This window comes from Pecten maximus, chromosome 18, assembly GCF_902652985.1.
Source record: "Pecten maximus chromosome 18, xPecMax1.1, whole genome shotgun sequence".
Lineage (NCBI taxonomy): Eukaryota > Metazoa > Mollusca > Bivalvia > Pectinida > Pectinidae > Pecten > Pecten maximus.
Window position 1 is genome coordinate 26,412,970 of NC_047032.1, and position 19,669 is coordinate 26,432,638.

The following is a 19,669-nucleotide window of genomic DNA, read 5'->3' on the forward strand; positions in this document are numbered from 1 at the left end:
TTTTTTAGGTCACCTGACCATTGCCATTGGTCATGGCAGAAACATGTATTGTTATATATGTTTCTAGTCATGGTGACCTATTGTCATATAGTCTTTTGTCAGTCGTCGTCCATCGTGCGTCATGCGTCAGTATAAATAAGATCTCGGACAAGTTAGAAAATCACCCTTTGTAATAATATTATTATTGGACCTTGTGAACACGATGACTGGAGTAAATATCGGCCAAATTTGATAAAAATTTGTATGCAGCCATGTATCAACAAGATCTCGGATGAGTTCGAAAAATTTGACTGTTTGATGGTATGCACATGTTCATCCTGACTGACCACCAGGGGCTGATGGACGTCTAATTAGCTGAAATTTCAAAAAACATCTTTTCAAGACCCAAATAAGGTAGAATCAAATACTTTTTATAGATGGAAGGTATTAAGGTGCTTTACCAAATTGTGAATTTCACGACCCTGGAGTCTCATGTTTGCCCCTGGGGAGGGGGTAAACTTAACTATGGTTTATATAGGGAAATCACATTTTTGACTATCATTTGTTGGGTTTCTTTTGGAATTAACTTGGTTTGAATAAGCAGTTTTGGAAGGCAGTTTCATGGTATGCAAATGTTGGCCTCGACTAACCCCTAGGGCTGATGTACGGAGTCAAAAAGAGTCAAATTGACAGAAATATTTCAAGTGACCGTTAAGGCCCATGGGCCTCTTGTTTACTCATCTGGCCAAAGGTTACATGTGCATATACTATTGCATGGTACATGTACCTGTCTGAATTTTACAAATATCAATACAATGTGACCAGATAGACTCATCTAACTACTGTATCCATGTATGGAATTACATTGGGATAACACTATAAAATGACCTAATTGTGTTTATTGGACTAAACCAATACCAAACCAAACTACAAATGTTGGATCATCGGGATTAAAAGAGAGAAAATCCCTAAAAAGATGGTGTGTTTTTAAACTGCGTTCGTGTTTAATACAAATAAAAAAATGTTGTCACGGCTATATCTGTCAAAAATATTTCTAGCGTAGATCAGGTGAAATATTCAGATTAAGAGATTCGCAGATTGGGGTTCTTTTTTCTGCATCTAAGAAAACTGGGCTTAGTAACAAAGCGCAACAATCTTGTATGAGAAGCTTTGAGAGTTTTTAACTGATAGATTCCGAGAGTGATAGCCTGAGATACTGAGTAGCATGATGTGAAAAATGTTTCCTTGAGTAAGTTCAAAAAATTGATTTACCAAGTTCACAGGACTGAATGTACGAAAGAGTCACTAGACATTAGCTGCGATAACGTAGCTCTGGATGACGGATGGACAATTTCTGACAGATGGTCGTCGTCAGAAACCATTGTAGGCATGGTATGAATATCGTTCTAACAAGACATTATAGCCCCTACCAATACAAACTAGAGTGTTATACAGCAGAGACAAAAATGAACTAAACAGCACCAGATATCCGTTCTGTCCTTCTGTGACATTAAAATAGCTTCTTATGAATAACTGTCACGTTTCAGGGTCACACGTCAAATATGTTTAAATCTTTAAACGACCTAAAATAACCAATACATTCAGGTGTAGTTTTATTGGATGACAAACTACCACGTGTTTATTACAATAGCTGTTGGAGAACAGCATAGCTCGTCTCGCGAATGTCTTAGTGAATAATTAAAATATATTAATTGGTATGGTTTCACAAATTGCATTAATAATACATGTATTTATATTGTTTACTTGTTCATGCAATTTTCTTGACAAACATTCAGGAGACAAGATATGCTGTTGTAGATGGAATAAATATATTAAATAATTGCTTCTTGACCTATTTCTTCATTTTTTTGATAATTATCCTAATGAGAGTTTTCTCCCTTGAAAAATGTGGAACCATAAAAATTGTCTAATGTGAGCATTTTCACATTGTTTTTTTTCAGTTTCGCTCCAAGAAGGGATAGTGTAAATCCAGAGGGACTCTTTTAACAAATAGCACTCTAGTACAATTATAAAATGATGTGTTAATAGCTTTCAACACTTTCACAATTTTTTTTTTAAATCTGTTTTTTACCCCTAAAAAATCTTTCAGTTTAACTTCGGCATGGGATAGTTTAACCCCCACAGGGAACCTAATACCATGTTTTACTATGACTTTCAACACTCACAACATAAACTTAACACAAAAATGTTTTAAATCCAAATATTTGAAAAATCAGTTTTTTTCCCAAAACAATCTTTTAGTTCATAATTAACTCCGGCAGGGGATAGTTTAACTCCATATATAGGGACTCTATTGCCAAATATCAGCACCCTAGTACAATTAATACATTTCAACACTTGCACCAAAATCTTAAAGCAAAAATATTCTAATTTCAAAAAAATTCAAAATTCTGTTTTATTTTCTCCAAAAATTCTATTATTTTAACTCCGGCAGGGGATAGTTTAACCCCCACAGGGACCATATTACCATAAATTACTATGCCTTTCAACACTTGCACCAAAAACTAAACATTTGAAAAACTAACGCCGACACCGGAGTGACAACATAAGCTCACCCTCTTCTCCGAAAAGACGAGCTAAAATTGATGACCTTGACACACTTTTAAAGTAACAGGGGTCAGAATAGCCGGAGTTTCCTTTGGCCCTGAAAACATACTTGTACATATTGACAGATGTCTAGGCAAGTCAAGTCCAGTTTCAACAACATTAATACAGGTATGTGTTTATAAACAATTTCTTTTAAATGGTCAAATAGTCTAAGATTCATTATAATTGACTGGAAGCATGGTTATATAGTTTGTTTAAATGGTGGTCAAAACCTTGTTCAAGGTCATGGTGTCAAAATGTCTTTCTAGATCAGACCCGAAATATAATGGGCCCAGCTAGATACTAAGGGAAACTTGTAAATCAAATTTGAGGAAATCCTTCAAGTGCCTCTCAAGAATTAGCGATAACAAATCTTTAACTGTCAGAATCAAAGATGGCCGCCTGGCGGTCATTTTGTTTTCTGCATAAGACTCATAATCAAATGGACACAACTAAGGACCAAGGGAAACCTACAAAGGAAGTTCAAATCTTCCAGTACTTCTGAAGAATAAGCAATGAAAATCGTCAACCGTCAAAATCAATTATATTACCATGCCCATTTGAAATAACACAAATGTACTATCAACCATTACTAATATATACACAGCGATACCACTAGTAATGGTTAAAGTTACCTTTATATTACAATGTATTTAGTATATATATTTTATTACTTAAAACTACAATCTCTTTACTGATATCTACAGCGAGATGACATAGATATAAATGGTTATTTATGCTACATTGTTTTAAGGCTTCTGTAGTTTGTATGTATGATTGTATCTTCACTTTATTTCCCTGTCTGATATCTACATGTATTTTGTTTTCTATATTGACCCATTGTAACACACAAACATATGAGAGCGTAATAAAGAATGGACAACTCGTAGCAAAATGGACAGCTATCTGCTTTAACCGAAAAAGTTATGAGTCATGTGATCGAATCCTTGTAGTGGATGCAATTCAGTTTTGTATCGAAAAGGAAATAACTATATTGTATTTAAAACATCCGTTAGGGACGCAGTATACCGCACTGGAACACACTAAATTGCTTGATGTTTCCTCAACAAACACAATTTTAAGCTCAACGACAATATTTTCCGTTATAATTATCCGTGTTTTAGTCAACCCCAACTATTGTTACTGTAAACCAAGTGTGCACTCGGAGAAATGTAATCTATGTATGTATACTGATTGTGGACATTGGCAGACATGTATTGTAAGTATTCTATAGGGGCATACACTGTTACTCTACATGTGTTAACTGTTACAAGTTTTGTCAGATCCTCTTGATTTCCGCCGTTTTTATCATCATTTCTTCGATAATTTATGCGGAGCTCTCTGGTGTGACTAGGGCCTATAAACAGTTAAAATAAAACAGCGTAGAACCTAGTGTATAAACACAGTCTGTTTATATAAAACAGTGTAAATATTGTATATAACACAGACGGTTTAAAAAAGGCAATTTATGTAAAAGTGTAAGGCCGTAATAGCGGACGTAAAACCCGTTAAATAAATACATTAATATTATTTATATAATACAGTCGGTTTATAAAGTGTATACATTGTATGGGTCGTATATAACAGTTTGATGTACAAAAACCAATTGCAGACATAGAAAGTTATTACACGTACTCAAGTTATATTCAGCCGTACCATGATATGGGGCTGTCTTTGGATATACTCACTCTAATACTTTGCGAAAGGAACATCAATTTAAACTGATACACAAGTATCGAAGACAAGTATTTGTGCGTGTACACCAAACTGTCACGTACGTACCACACTGACAACCACCACTCTGTCACGTACCACACTGACAACTACCAAACTGTCACGTACGTACAACACTGACAACCACCACTCTGTCACGTACCATACTGACAACCACCAAACTGTCACGTACCACACTGACAACCACCACTCTGTCACGTACCACACTGACAACCACCACTCTGTCACGTACCACGCTGTCAACCACCACTCTGTCACGTACCACACTGACAACCACCACTCTGTCACGTACCACACTGACAACCACCACTCTGTCACGTACCACACTGACAACCACCACTCTGTCACGTACTACACTGACAACCACCACTCTGTCAAGTACCACACTGACAACCACCAAACTGTCACGTACCACACTGACAACTACCACTCTGTCACGTACCACACTGACAACCACCACTCTGTCACGTACCACACTGACAACCACCAAACTGTCACGTACCACACTGACAACCACCAAACTGTCACGTACCACACTGACAACTACCACTCTGTCACGTACCGTACTGACAACTACCACTCTGTCACGTACCATACTGACAACCACCACTCTGTCACGTACCACACTGACAACCACCACTCTGTCACGTACCACACTGACAACTACCACTCTGTCACGTACCATACTGACAACCACCAAACTGTCACGTACCACACTGACAACCACCACTCTGTCACGTACCACACTGACAACTACCACTCTGTCACGTACCACACTGACAACTACCACTCTGTCACGTACCATACTGACAACCACCAAACTGTCACGTACCACACTGACAACCACCAAACTGTCACGTACCACAATGACAACCACCAAACTGTCACGTACAACACTGACAACCACCAAACTGTCACGTACCATACTGACAACCACCACTCTGTCACGTACCACACTGACAACTACCACTCTGTCACGTACCACACTGACAACCACCACTCTGCCACGTACCACACTGACAACTACCACTCTGTCACGTACCACACTGACAACCACCAAACTGTCACGTACAGCACTGACAACCACCACTCTGTCACGTACCACACTGGCAACCACCAAACTGTCACGTACCATACTGACAACCACCAAACTGTCACGTACCATACTAACAACCACCAAACTGTCACGTACCATACTGACAACCACCAAGCTGTCACGTACCACACTGACAACTACCACTCTGTCACGTACCATACTGACAACTACCAAACTGTCACGTACCATACTGACAACCACCACTCTGTCACGTACCACACTGACAACCACCACTCTGCCACGTACCACACTGACAACTACCACTCTGTCACGTACCACACTGACAACCACCAAACTGTCACGTACAACACTGAAAACTACCACTATGTCACGTATCACACTGACAACCACCAAACTGTCACGTACCACACTGACAACTACCACTCTGTCACGTACCATACTGACAACCACCACTCTGTCACGTACCACACTGACAACTACCACTCTGTCACGTACCGTACTGACAACTACCACTCTGTCACGTACCATACTGACAACCACCACTCTGTCACGTACCACACTGACAACTACCACTCTGTCACGTACCATACTGACAACCACCAAACTGTCACGTACCACACTGACAACCACCACTCTGTCACGTACCACACTGACAACTACCACTCTGTCACGTACCACACTGACAACTACCACTCTGTCACGTACCATACTGACAACCACCAAACTGTCACGTACCACACTGACAACCACCAAACTGTCACGTACCACAATGACAACCACCAAACTGTCACGTACAACACTGACAACCACCAAACTGTCACGTACCATACTGACAACCACCACTCTGTCACGTACCACACTGACAACTACCACTCTGTCACGTACCACACTGACAACCACCACTCTGCCACGTACCACACTGACAACTACCACTCTGTCACGTACCACACTGACAACCACCAAACTGTCACGTACAGCACTGACAACCACCACTCTGTCACGTACCACACTGGCAACCACCAAACTGTCACGTACCATACTGACAACCACCAAACTGTCACGTACCATACTAACAACCACCAAACTGTCACGTACCATACTGACAACCACCAAACTGTCACGTACCATACTGACAACCACCAAGCTGTCACGTACCACACTGACAACCACCACTCTGTCATGTACCATACTGACAACTACCACTCTGTCACGTACCATACTGACAACTACCAAACTGTCACGTACCATACTGACAACCACCACTCTGTCACGTACCACACTGACAACCACCACTCTGCCACGTACCACACTGACAACTACCACTCTGTCACGTACCACACTGACAACCACCAAACTGTCACGTACAACACTGAAAACTACCACTATGTCACGTATCACACTGACAACCACCAAACTGTCACGTACCACACTGACAACTACCACTCTGTCACGTACCATACTGACAACCACCACTCTGTCACGTACCATACTGACAACTACCACTCTGTCACGTACCACACTGACAACTACCACTCTGTCACGTACCACACTGACAACCACCAAACTGTCACGTACAATACTGACAACCACCACTCTGTCACGTACCACAATGACAACCACCAAACTGTCACGTACAACACTGACAACCACCAAACTGTCACGTACCATACTGACAACCACCACTCTGTCACGTACCACACTGACAACTACCACTCTGTCACGTACCACACTGACAACCACCACTCTGCCACGTACCACACTGACAACTACCACTCTGTCACGTACCACACTGACAGCCACCAAACTGTCACGTACAGCACTGACAACCACCACTCTGTCACGTACCACACTGGCAACCACCAAACTGTCACGTACCATACTGACAACCACCAAACTGTCACGTTCCATACTAACAACCACCAAACTGTCACGTACCATACTGACAACCACCAAACTGTCACGTACCATACTGACAACCACCAAGCTGTCACGTACCACACTGACAACCACCACTCTGTCATGTACCATACTGACAACTACCACTCTGTCACGTACCATACTGACAACTACCAAACTGTCACGTACCATACTGACAACCACCACTCTGTCACGTACCACACTGACAACCACCACTCTGCCACGTACCACACTGACAACTACCACTCTGTCACGTACCACACTGACAACCACCAAACTGTCACGTACAACACTGAAAACTACCACTATGTCACGTATCACACTGACAACCACCAAACTGTCACGTACCACACTGACAACTACCACTCTGTCACGAACCATACTGACAACCACCACTCTGTCACGTACCATACTGACAACTACCACTCTGTCACGTACCACACTGACAACTACCACTCTGTCACGTACCACACTGACAACCACCAAACTGTCACGTACCATACTGACAACCACCACTCTGTCACGTACCACACTGACAACCACCACTCTGTCACGTACCACACTGACAACTACCACTCTGTCACGTACCACACTGACAACTACCACTCTGTCATGACCACACTGACAACTACCACTCTGTCACGTACCACACTGACAACTACCACTCTGTCATGACCACACTGACAACCACCACTCTGTCACGTACCATACTGACAACTACCACTCTGTCACGTACCATACTGACAACTACCACTCTGTCAAGTACCACACTGACAACCACCACTCTGTCACGTACCATACTGACAACCACCAAACTGTCACGTACCATACTGACAACCACCAAACTGTCACGTACCATACTGACAACCACCAAACTGTCACGTACCATACTACCACTCTGTCACGTACCACACTGACAACTACCACTCTGTCATGACCACACTGACAACTACCACTCTGTCACGTACCATACTGACAACTACCAAACTGTCACGTACCATACTACCACTCTGTCACGTACCACACTGACAACTACCACTCTGTCATGACCACACTGACAACTACCACTCTGTCACGTACCACACTGACAACTACCACTCTGTCATGACCACACTGACAACTACCACTCTGTCACGTACCATACTGACAACCACCAAACTGTCACGTACCATACTGACAACCACCACTCTGTCACGTACCACACTGGCAACCACCAAACTGTCACGTACCATACTGACAACCACCAAACTGTCACGTACCACACTGACAACTACCACTCTGTCACGTACCGTACTGACAACCACCACTCTGTCACGTACCACACTGACAACTATACCACTCTGTCACGTACCACACTGACAACTACCACTCCGTCACGTACCATACTGACAACCACCACTCTGTCACGTACCATACTGACAACCACCACTCTGTCACGTATCATACTGACAACCACCAAGCTGTCACGTACCACACTGACAACCACCACTCTGTCATGTACCACACTGACAACTACCACTCTGTCACGTACCATACTGACAACTACCACTCTGTCACGTACCATACTGACAACCACCACTCTGTCACGTACCATACTGACAACTACCACTCTGTCACGTACCACACTGACAACTACCACTCTGTCATGACCACACTGACAACCACCACTCTGTCACGTACCACAATGACAACCACCAAACTGTCACGTACCATACTGACAACCACCACTCTGTCACGTACCACACTGACAACCACCACTCTGTCACGTACCATACTGACAACCACCACTCTGTCACGTACCACACTGACAACTATACCACTCTGTCACGTACCATACTGACAACCACCACTCTGTCACGTACCATACTGAAAACTACCAAACTGTCACGTACCACACTGACAACTACCACTCTGTCACGTACCACACTGACAACTACCACTCTGTCACGTACCATACTGACAACTACCACTCTGTCACGTACCACACTGACAACTACCACTCTGTCACGTACCACACTGACAACTACCAAACTGTCACGTACCACACTGACAACTACCACTCTGTCACGTACCACACTGACAACCACCACTCTGTCACGTACAACACTGACAACCACCACTCTGTCACGTACCACACTGACAACTACCAAACTGTCACGTACCATACTGACAACTACCAAACTGTCACGTACCACACTGACAACTACCACTCTGTCACGTACCACACTGACAACTACCAAACTGTCACGTACCATACTGACAACCACCACTCTGTCACGTACCACACTGACAACCACCACTCTGTCACGTACCATACTGACAACCACCACTCTGTCACGTACCACACTGACAACTATACCACTCTGTCACGTACCATACTGACAACCACCACTCTGTCACGTACCATACTGACAACTACCAAACTGTCACGTACCACACTGACAACTACCACTCTGTCACGTACCACACTGACAACCACCAAACTGTCACGTACAACACTGACAACCACCAAACTGTCACGTACCACACTGACAACTACCAAACTGTCACGTACCACACTGACAACTACCAAACTGTCACGTACCACACTGACAACCACCACTCTGTCATGTACCACACTGACAACCACCACTCTGTCACGTACCACACTGACAACCATCACTATGTCACGTACCACGCTGTCACGTGCAACACTGCCACGTGCCATAATGTCACGTGGCATAATGCACTACCACACTGTTCTATCTAGGGACCTTACCAATCACTGACTAATCACTATGTTACTTGTAAGCACATGCATTACAGGGGACTGACAAGCAAGCTCAATGGTAACGGTGACCTTGAGATTCGTTTCGTGTTCATCAAAAGATCAAATAGCCTTTGTTTATCCACAAGTGCCTGACATATTCACACTGACTTACATCATGAAAGAAAAGGTCATTTTACATGGTATATATTAAAACCTGGCTGATAAAGTTTTAACTTATATGTGTATTAGAACATAAAAAGATTTGAATTATGTATATATATAAGAATATTTGACTTTTATATTTATGTTAGAATATGGCTGATAAAGATTTAACTTATATAAAGATATTGATTAGAACATTGCTGACAAAGATTTTATATAGATATATACATTGTATTAGAATATTTGACTTTCATATTTATGTTAGAACGTGGCTGATAAAGATTTGACTTTTATATAGATATTAGAAGATTTGACTTTTATATAGATATTAGAACATGGCTGATAATGATTTGACTTACATATGTATATACATCTATAGATATTACATGCTTGCTATAAGTAAGGCAGTATATTCCAGAGCATCAGTGTAGCGAAGTAGTGCAATCGACCTCACAGGGACCTGAGAATATATTACAATCTATATGTAATTGGACTTCCTCTTTTGACACCGAGAGGTGTAATTTTTTACCGAATTTTAATCTAGACCCACACAAATCTGAAAATGTGTTATACACACTAGAGAAAGTCCAATTACACATAGACTGTAACAAGTTTTCAAGTCCCTGTGATCGAATGTTGATTTTCAATCTAGCACCTTTGGGTACAGATGATTCTAAAGGTGCTAGAGCGAAAGTCAGCGTAATCCATTGAGGATGATGCCTCAATACAGACAACAAATAAAACTCTTCGGACTAATGTATTCACTATGTAGAAATATTTTATTTCTGACCCTGGTTTTATTTTTATTTTGTCTTATTTTTTTTAATTTCAGAAACACTTACTCCCTAACATCAGCATACCTGTCTATATGGGTCCATTCCTTTCAAGTATTTCAAGTTTATATCGTGGTGAGGTACCACAAAAATGACTTCAAACTCTATCAATGGTGATTCACCAACGAATGGACTTGACATTATGATAAAGGCTGAAATAGGAAACTATTCCTATCGAGTGCTGATGAAAGCGAGGCTCGGGGTGATCAATGGAGGCAATGATCAGGAAGAAGGATGGACAAGAAATCTCAACAGTATAAGGAGCAATTGTGTTTTGAGGAGAGGTTTGGTAAGACCGAGGAGCTGAACACATACATTACGGGACCACAATCGTGATCACATGTACGCGTGTTTATAGTCGTGTAGCTTACATAATCATCTCGAAATACACCAGAATTAGTATACACAGTCAAATTTCACAAACAAAAGAGTCCGTGATTAGTTGAATGTTAAATGAACCGGGGAACAAATCAAGCCTGGGGCGATATGGGGGACATAGAACTGAATAGAACATATGAGAGCAATTTATATGAAAGCAAAATTATGATTCTAGATGAACATGGAAAACAGATCAGAATTGACGAACTTCTAAGTAATAAGTCTGATGGAAATGAACTAGACCATGAACCTAATAGTAGTGAGCCAGGAAGTGAACCATCTGATAGGGAGCTAGGTAATGAAGTTCGCAATAGTGGACAAGTAAATGGTCTTTACACAACTGAACTCGGATATGAACCGTATAGCAGTGAGCCAGGAAACGAACCGTCTGATAGTGAGCTAGGTAATGAACCGTATAGCAGTGAGCCAGGAAATGAACCGTCTGATAGTGAGCTAGGTAATGAACCGTATAGCAGTGAGCCAAGAAATGAACCGTCTGGTAGTGAGCTAGGTAATGAACCGTATAGCAGTCAGCCAGAAAAAGAACCGTCTGTTAGTGAGCTAGGTAATGAACCGTATAGCAGTGAGCCAAGAAATGAACCGTCTGATAGTGAGCTGGGTAATGAACCGTATAGCAATGAGCCAGGAAATGAACCGTCTGATAGTGAGCTAGGTAATGAACCGTATAGCAGTGAGCCAAGAAATGAACCGTCTGGTATTGAGCTGGGTAATGAACTTTGCAAAAGTGAACAAGGAAATGGCCCTTGCAATAGTGTACAACTGCATGAACCCTACAACAGCCAGGTAAACAAACAACCTTTTATCTGTAAGCAATGCGGCCAACAATTTGCTCTGACTGAGCATTTGCAGGAACATCAAGAAAGTCACCCATATGATAAACCATACCAATGCGAAGTATGTAGTAAAAACTTTCGTCAGCCGTGTGATTTGAGAAAACATTTCCGAATACATACCGGAGAGAGGCCATTCAAATGTGAAGTCTGTGGTAAGGTGTTTAGTGACAATGGGAACCTTCACAAACATTCAAGGATACATTCACAAGGAAGTTATTCTTGTGAGGTGTGCGGTCTCTGTTTCCGTACCAAACCGAGTATGTTGAAACACGCCAGGTCACATCTGGGGGACAGACCGTTTTCTTGTGATATTTGCGGGAAGTGTTTTGCACGGAACGCCGGACTGCGTTCACATCTGGAAATACACTCCGAAAAGAAACCCTTTCCGTGTCATATATGTGGGAAAGAATTTCGTCGGAAAGGAAACTTACAAGACCATGTTGAATTACATAAAGGAGAGAGGATGTTTACTTGTGGCATATGTAAGAAGGAATTTAGTATCAAAATAAATTTGAAAAAACATCTTCGAACTCATACCGGTGAGAAACCCTTCAAATGTAAAATTTGTTCTCGAGGGTTTAGTGAGAAAGGAAGTCTGCGAAAACATCATAGGATACATACAGGGGAAAAACCGTACAAATGTGAGGTGTGTGGAAAGGATTTCAGCATGAGCAGTAGTCTACAAAGGCACAATAGGATACATACAGGAGAACGACCATATGGGTGTAGTATCTGCGAAAAACGATTCAACAAGAAGGAGATCCTCCAAGTTCATATCAGGACGCATACGGGAGAGAAACCTTACACGTGTGATGTGTGTGACAAACGTTTTAACGAGGGCGGGAGTCTACATATACACATGAGAATCCACACTGGCGAAAAGCCTTATAAATGTCACCTGTGTGAAAAGGATTTCAGTCAGAGTAGTAGCTTGAAGAGACATGTCGAGTTACACACGTCTTTAGACAAAATGGACGTTATACATATGCAATCACCGGAGACATCCATGATCGTCAAATGAACCTATTTAGATACATTAGAATATTTGATATGTATGTGTTGCGTATTTTGTTAGCTCACCTGGTCCGAAAGGCCAAGTGAGTTTATACAATGGTGCGGTTTCCGTCCGTCGTCAACTGTTTTTCCCTTTACACGACTCCCTTCTCAATAATGAAAAAACCTAGAATTAACAGTTTTGGTTGGTAGGTTCCTAGAATGAAGCCGGAAAAATTTGCGAAAAAATGACCTTGGCCCATATTCAACGCCACAGGAGTCAAATGTGTTGAACCAAACATTCTAGAATCGAGATATTCAATAAATAGACTCCTGGGACGTAGCCTGAAAAAGTTAGCGAAAAGAAATGTCCTTGACTCAAATTCAAGGTCAATTTTTGAAACACTTAAACAATTTCTTCTCAATAAACAAATGTCCTAGGATCAATATGTTTTGCTGTTTGGTTTCTGGGATGAACCCGAACAAAGTTTGTGAATATGTATTTCCTTCACCCATATTCAAGGTCACCGGCGTCAAATTTGTTGAAACACTTATACAAATACTGATTGAAAGGCCTGCAGTTGTACCATTGAGCCTGTAGGCTCCTGGTTGGAAGCCAAACAAATTTTGATTATTTTGGTTTAATCATAATGTTTAACCAATAGCTTCTGGGATGAAAACCAGCATAGTTTGTGAAAAGTTGCATCAGTCAAGTTTGCTAAAACTTCTTTTGATTAACATAGAGGCCTTGAATCATTAAATTAGTTAATAATAGGTGTCCGATATAGGTCCATTGGGTCTCTTGTTGTGTTTGTTAAACCTAGTGCTATTGTAATTATATGAAAACCAATGTTGAATATAGAAGTGGAGTCAAATTATTAGAGTTACGAGGTGTATTTCCATGTTTGGCTTTTGTTGTCATTATAGATTTATATAGGTATATGAATAATAAAAAGATAAATATTGTGAATCTTTTCTTCAGTTTGTCCATACAACACCGGTAACGGTCATCGTGTACCGGTCATAGGGTCACCGTGTACAGGCCACAAGGTCACAGTGTACCAGTAACAAGGTCACTGTGTACAGGCCACAAGGTCACCGTGTACCGGTAATAGGGTCACCGTGTAGATGCCACAACGTCACCGTGTACAGGCATCAGGGTCACCGTATACCAGTAACAAGGTCGCCATGTACATGCCACAAGGTCATCGTGTACAGGCAACAGGGTCACCGTGTATAGGCAACAAGGTCGCCGTGTACATGCAACAGGGTCACTGTGTATAGGCAACAAGGTCACCGTGTACAGGCCACAGGGTCACTGTGTATAGGCAACAAGGTCACCGTGTAGATGCCACAACGTCACCGTGTACAGGCAACAAGGTCACCGTGTATAGGCAACAGGGTCACCGTGTACAGGCCACAAGGTCACCGTGTAGATGCAACAGGGTCACCGTGTACAGGCAACAGGGTCACCGTGTACATGCCACAAGGTCACCGTGTACAGGCATCAGGGTCACCGTGTACAGGCCACAAGGTCACCGTGTAGATGCAACAGGGTCACCGTGTACAGGCAACAGGGTCACCGTATACATGCAACAGGGTCACTGTGTATAGGAAACAAGGTCACCGTGTACAGGCAACAGGGTCACCGTGTACAGGCCACAAGGTCACCGTGTACAGGCCACAAGGTCACCGTGTACCAGTAACAAGGTCGCCATGTACATGCCACAAGGTCAACGTGTACAGGCAACAGGGTCACCGTGTACCAGTAACACTGTCATCGTTTACCGGTGTAACGTTGAAAATGGACCCCCGTGGAAAATGGAATCCGGTTCCATTTTCAACGTTGAAAATGGAACCGGGATGCCGTGGAAAACGGAACTAAATATTAAATTTTCTTTACATACCCGTTGAAAATGGACCCCGTTGAATTGTGAACCATATAAAAGTATTGGATTTCGGTACCAGTTTACATTCTTCTTTGGTGGTTACATAGAATAACATATTTGAATATCGTTTTTCGTTCCGCGCTTTAATTGGGGAATGTTTACCTGGTACAGTTGATTTAAACTACATGCTGATCTCATTTAAACATTTACCTTCATTATTAGCGTATGGTATGTCAGGAAGTAAGCTAAACTGTCAAAGAGGTATGGCGCATATTGGCCTGTTTCGACCTAACGGTGACCGTTTTCAAAATTAAAAAAATGAATCTATAACATATAAATATTCTTATTTGCGAAAAATGTGTTTGTTCATAACAATGAATATTTCATTAAATGGCCGTAAAGTTGCATCATCGAGCTATTTGCAACTCTTGAGGGGGGTATGCAACGGGTCTCCCGTATGTTGTTCAGTGAGGTTGTCACCAACTGCTACAAAGGGGACCCCGTCTCGAAATGATCCTGGCTGTTAATGGGGCAATAAACCCACCAAACAAACAAACAAACAAACAAACAGTCGTCCGTTATATTTTTTTAACAATGAAGTCTTCTTCAAACTACTAGGCAATGTTGGTCAAACTTGGCAGGGACTTCACTAGGACATGGGGATCTGAATTTATGAAATATAGGGCTGTGTCCCCAGGGGCCTGAAGGGTGGGGCCAAATAGGTGAAAACCAACATATGGTTATCTTTCAAAAAAAAATCTCCTACAAATAGCAGAGAGTAGTGTCATATTTGATTATAATCCTTAACAATAACTCTTTTGAATGTATGGTCCTGAGGGAGAATTCACTGAATAACAGGCCGGTTGTGCATGGAATAAAATTAACACCCGAACAAGCTTCCGTAATGATATTTTTTATATTTCTAAGCTGCAATATGCCATTAATGAGAGTTCTACCAATGATTCAAGTACATGTAATACTTAGAAAACCTTTTTTTTCATCAAGATGGTCTAGCGAGTACAGGGGATCGTTGGACAGAAATATACATGTAAACATCCGGGTACCTGTAAGTATTAGGGATGATCGCGCTAGTGCCGCTGGACACTCATAATTAAGGCGGTACGTGCTGCATCGTAATTTCATCAATGTGTATATCTGTTCAGTAAAGAATGTATCAAGTCATAGTTGCTACCACTTAATAACTAAGAGGTCGTTTTCCGCTTATCCTGACCTAGGCCACGCATAGCGATTGTCTGGGTAAAATATCACGTGACCCTAGTGATTCCCATACTACCAAAATAGATCGTCATGGTCCATTGGCGCGCTGTGTGATGTGAACGGTTACATGTATGTAGTCAATCAATACCATATGAAATAAAGTTAAATTGACATGTTAAATATGAATTTTACACTACCCATCCATGTATTCCTGTTGTCGACGCTGCAGTTCATTTACGTTTTACTTTGAATGATACGGAGTAAAAATCGGTTATGATTTTACTCTTCTTTTTTTGTATCCAAAATTTTTTCTATCGCAACATTTTTATCTTTATACTAAATATTTTATATCAAATATGCATTTAATGTTGCAAATATCTTTCAAATACGATCAAGAAAATGAAATGGTATTAAGAAACATAACAAAATATGAAACAGATCCATCTTGCTAAGCGATGGTTCTATTCTACCATATGAGCTATACGCACTTATGGGAATGTGAAGTTTATGTTGTCGGTTATAGTCAGTCTAGTTAATGCTAAATCAAACTATTTTATCAACTACGTTTTTTCAATTTTTCGGTACCAGCGCATCAGAGGACCACTTTTGAAGAATAGGATTTTAGTTGTGTTTTGGTACATAGAATAAAATTAGACATTGTAAAAGTTGGTCTTCTGATGCGCTCTATGTCAAAAAATGATATGAATGCGGGAAAACCCCCCTCGAAAGTTGCAAATAGCCCGATGATGCAACTTTACGGTCATTTTATGAACTATCCATTGTAATGAACAAACACATTTTTCGCAAATAAGAATATTTATATGTTATAGATTTAAGGTTTGTATTCAAAAACTCAGTTTTTAACATTTGTTTCTTTTATTTTGAAAACGGTCACCGTTAGGTCGAAACAGGCCAATAACCGCCATACCTCTTTATGAACTGAAGAGTAGCAGTCCTATTACACAGGACTTCGAAGGTTCAGATCGTGATTTTAAACGTTTGTTGTTTGTCGAACCTCTGACAAAAGAGTAAGTATCTGATAATAAATGTTTGAAATCACGATATCTTCCAAGTCTTGTTATAGCAGAGAAGCAATTGCGTGGTCGGAATGATTCTGACTATCTATTTAATACCGTATGTGAAGTGGACGATAGTCAGTAGAATTATTTGCTTTGTCCTAACGCCAAATTGAGCTGACCCGTACTGGAGTCGTACGTCTGAGGACGTTTTATTGTTCTGAAGTGACGATCGAGTAATGATAACTATCAGTCGCTACTTACAGCAGAGACATATATATCTGTATATATGTCTCTGCTTACAGTTACATCTCAGGAGTGTTTTGGTTACGGTATTTCATGTCTTGAAGCTTATAACAATACACACATTTCAAAAAAGAGCAGTTGGCAGGCAGGTCAATACGAAGAAATGCACGCTTTAAACAAAACATTGCTCTGTTGTGTTCGGACTGGATTAGGGAATCATCCGCGCAGTAGTGTTACCCAAACGTATTATTTTCACATTAGAGTAACCTGCCCTTGTGTTTCCGGGAAAGTAAGTTAAAAAGTGAAACTTTAAACTCAAGCAGTAGCTACCTAATATCTGGTATTGGTGATATTGCATAGTTGCATACAGCTATTGACAAACAAAAACAACGTGACTTAGATTCTTTTTTTTTTTTTTCATTTTGCTATCAGCAAAAACTTGATAGATATATATAGAAGTTGTTTCCCTTTGAACAGTAACGCCCATGTCTAGCCTAAATCATGCGAATTTTTACATTTATTTTGTATACAGTACATGAAATATGCTGTTGCCAAAAATGTTCCTTCTAGTTATATGTACATATCATGATTTTGTTGTTAAATACTGTCTCTATTATCTGTATATAACATTCCCGTTGGACGCCGTTCGGTCACAAGCGAATTATGATTTAATCCGAGAAATTAATCATTATTTGAATTATTACCAATAGAAACGGGCAATAATTATTTAAGTAGCGATGTCTAAATAATCATCAAAATGGGATAAAACGGAAAATCAGGAAAATTTCTGAAAAAAAAAATTACGGTTACTTTATACCAACGATTTGGTGTTACAGGTTTTCCGGTAAAATTAAAGTGTGCTAAATATAACTCTGGGAAACCCCAAATATCATTATATCCTGCTACGACAGGTGTGTCGCGTTGTGTTCCAATATATTAATCAAGCTCTCCCATGGTGCCTTATACCAGGTATATATATACTGTTGTTATGGAGGAGACCGCAATGCACTCTGAGAGAGATATTACCAAAGTTCTAGTTGAAGTGGCCAGTGTACAAAGTAAGAGATAATTGTGAAAGATAATAAATTATCGAAACATTCAATATGGCCACATAGCCGACAGCGTATACAACTTCTCACAAAAATTCGTAATCAGTATACTATATATTTGATACAGCAACAAAAGTTGCACATATGCTATTACAACTCCTCAAAATGCTAACGTTTTATCTTTTAAAGTTTAAAATAAATAAATGGTTAATTTCATGCCGAAGAAATTACACGGCGAAGAAATTATATACATGTAGTACGCCGCCCCTATATTTGGTATAGACATTTCTGTCTTACATAAGGAGTTTCAGGACGCTGTTTCTTTTGTTACTTTTGATGATACAAGGATTAAAATACCAAAGAAAATTGGTATTAAGTTATTAACCGAGTCTGAAAGAGATGTAAATTTTTGGGGTAACACTTTAAAATAAAGACAAAACTGTCAGTCAGATTAAACATGTTTTCTTTCAACTTTATAATAACATAACATTTTTATGATATCCTTATTAAAAAAGATCAATTAAAATAACTTGACAAGCCTTTCACTTCCGTTATCTTTTCGTTGTAATTCTAAATTACTTCCTTGTTAGCTATTCGGATACTTCCTGCTGCAGATACAAATATTTGTATGTTTAAATTCATTTATTCTGATCAAATTGTGACCGAAAAACGGACTAAGAATGAAATCCCCACCCAGCTAGTTTCCACGTATCGCGCCTTTCCACGTCTAGATTGTATTGGGCTAGTTTGGGATTTCGCGCTAACCCCCGATGGTTCATGATTGATTTTTTTTATCTTTTCGTCCCTTTGTTATGTTGCTATTAACCTATCATTGTATCAGGTGTTTGGGTCCTGTTAGGTCCATGTCTGTAGATATTGCGTTAACTTTTCTCCAACTCCCCCTGCCATTATTTTTAGGCAAATAAATATATTTTATCACTAAGCTAAATTAGAGCTCAATATTGATTACAAACCGAGTGTGCCGTAA

The 19,669-nt window shown here is 40.5% G+C and overlaps 1 protein-coding gene across 1 annotated transcript; it reads left to right on the plus strand.

Moving 5' to 3' along the window:
• The first annotated feature begins 3,729 nt into the window (after nucleotides 1–3,729).
• Nucleotides 3,730–13,710, plus strand: LOC117316152 (gastrula zinc finger protein XlCGF57.1-like). Its single transcript, XM_033870661.1, has 2 exons — nucleotides 3,730–3,805; nucleotides 11,038–13,710. Exon 2 carries the CDS (start codon nucleotides 11,492–11,494, stop codon nucleotides 13,289–13,291), a length of 1,800 nt encoding a protein of 599 aa, XP_033726552.1. The 5' UTR covers nucleotides 3,730–3,805; nucleotides 11,038–11,491; the 3' UTR covers nucleotides 13,292–13,710.
• The last annotated feature ends 5,959 nt before the right edge of the window (nucleotides 13,711–19,669 follow it).

What these genes read in the sequence shown, in the direction of transcription:
- LOC117316152 (XM_033870661.1), top strand. Translation starts at nt 11,492, where the DNA reads ATGAACCGGGGAACAAATCAAGCCTGGGGCGATATGGGGGACATAGAA.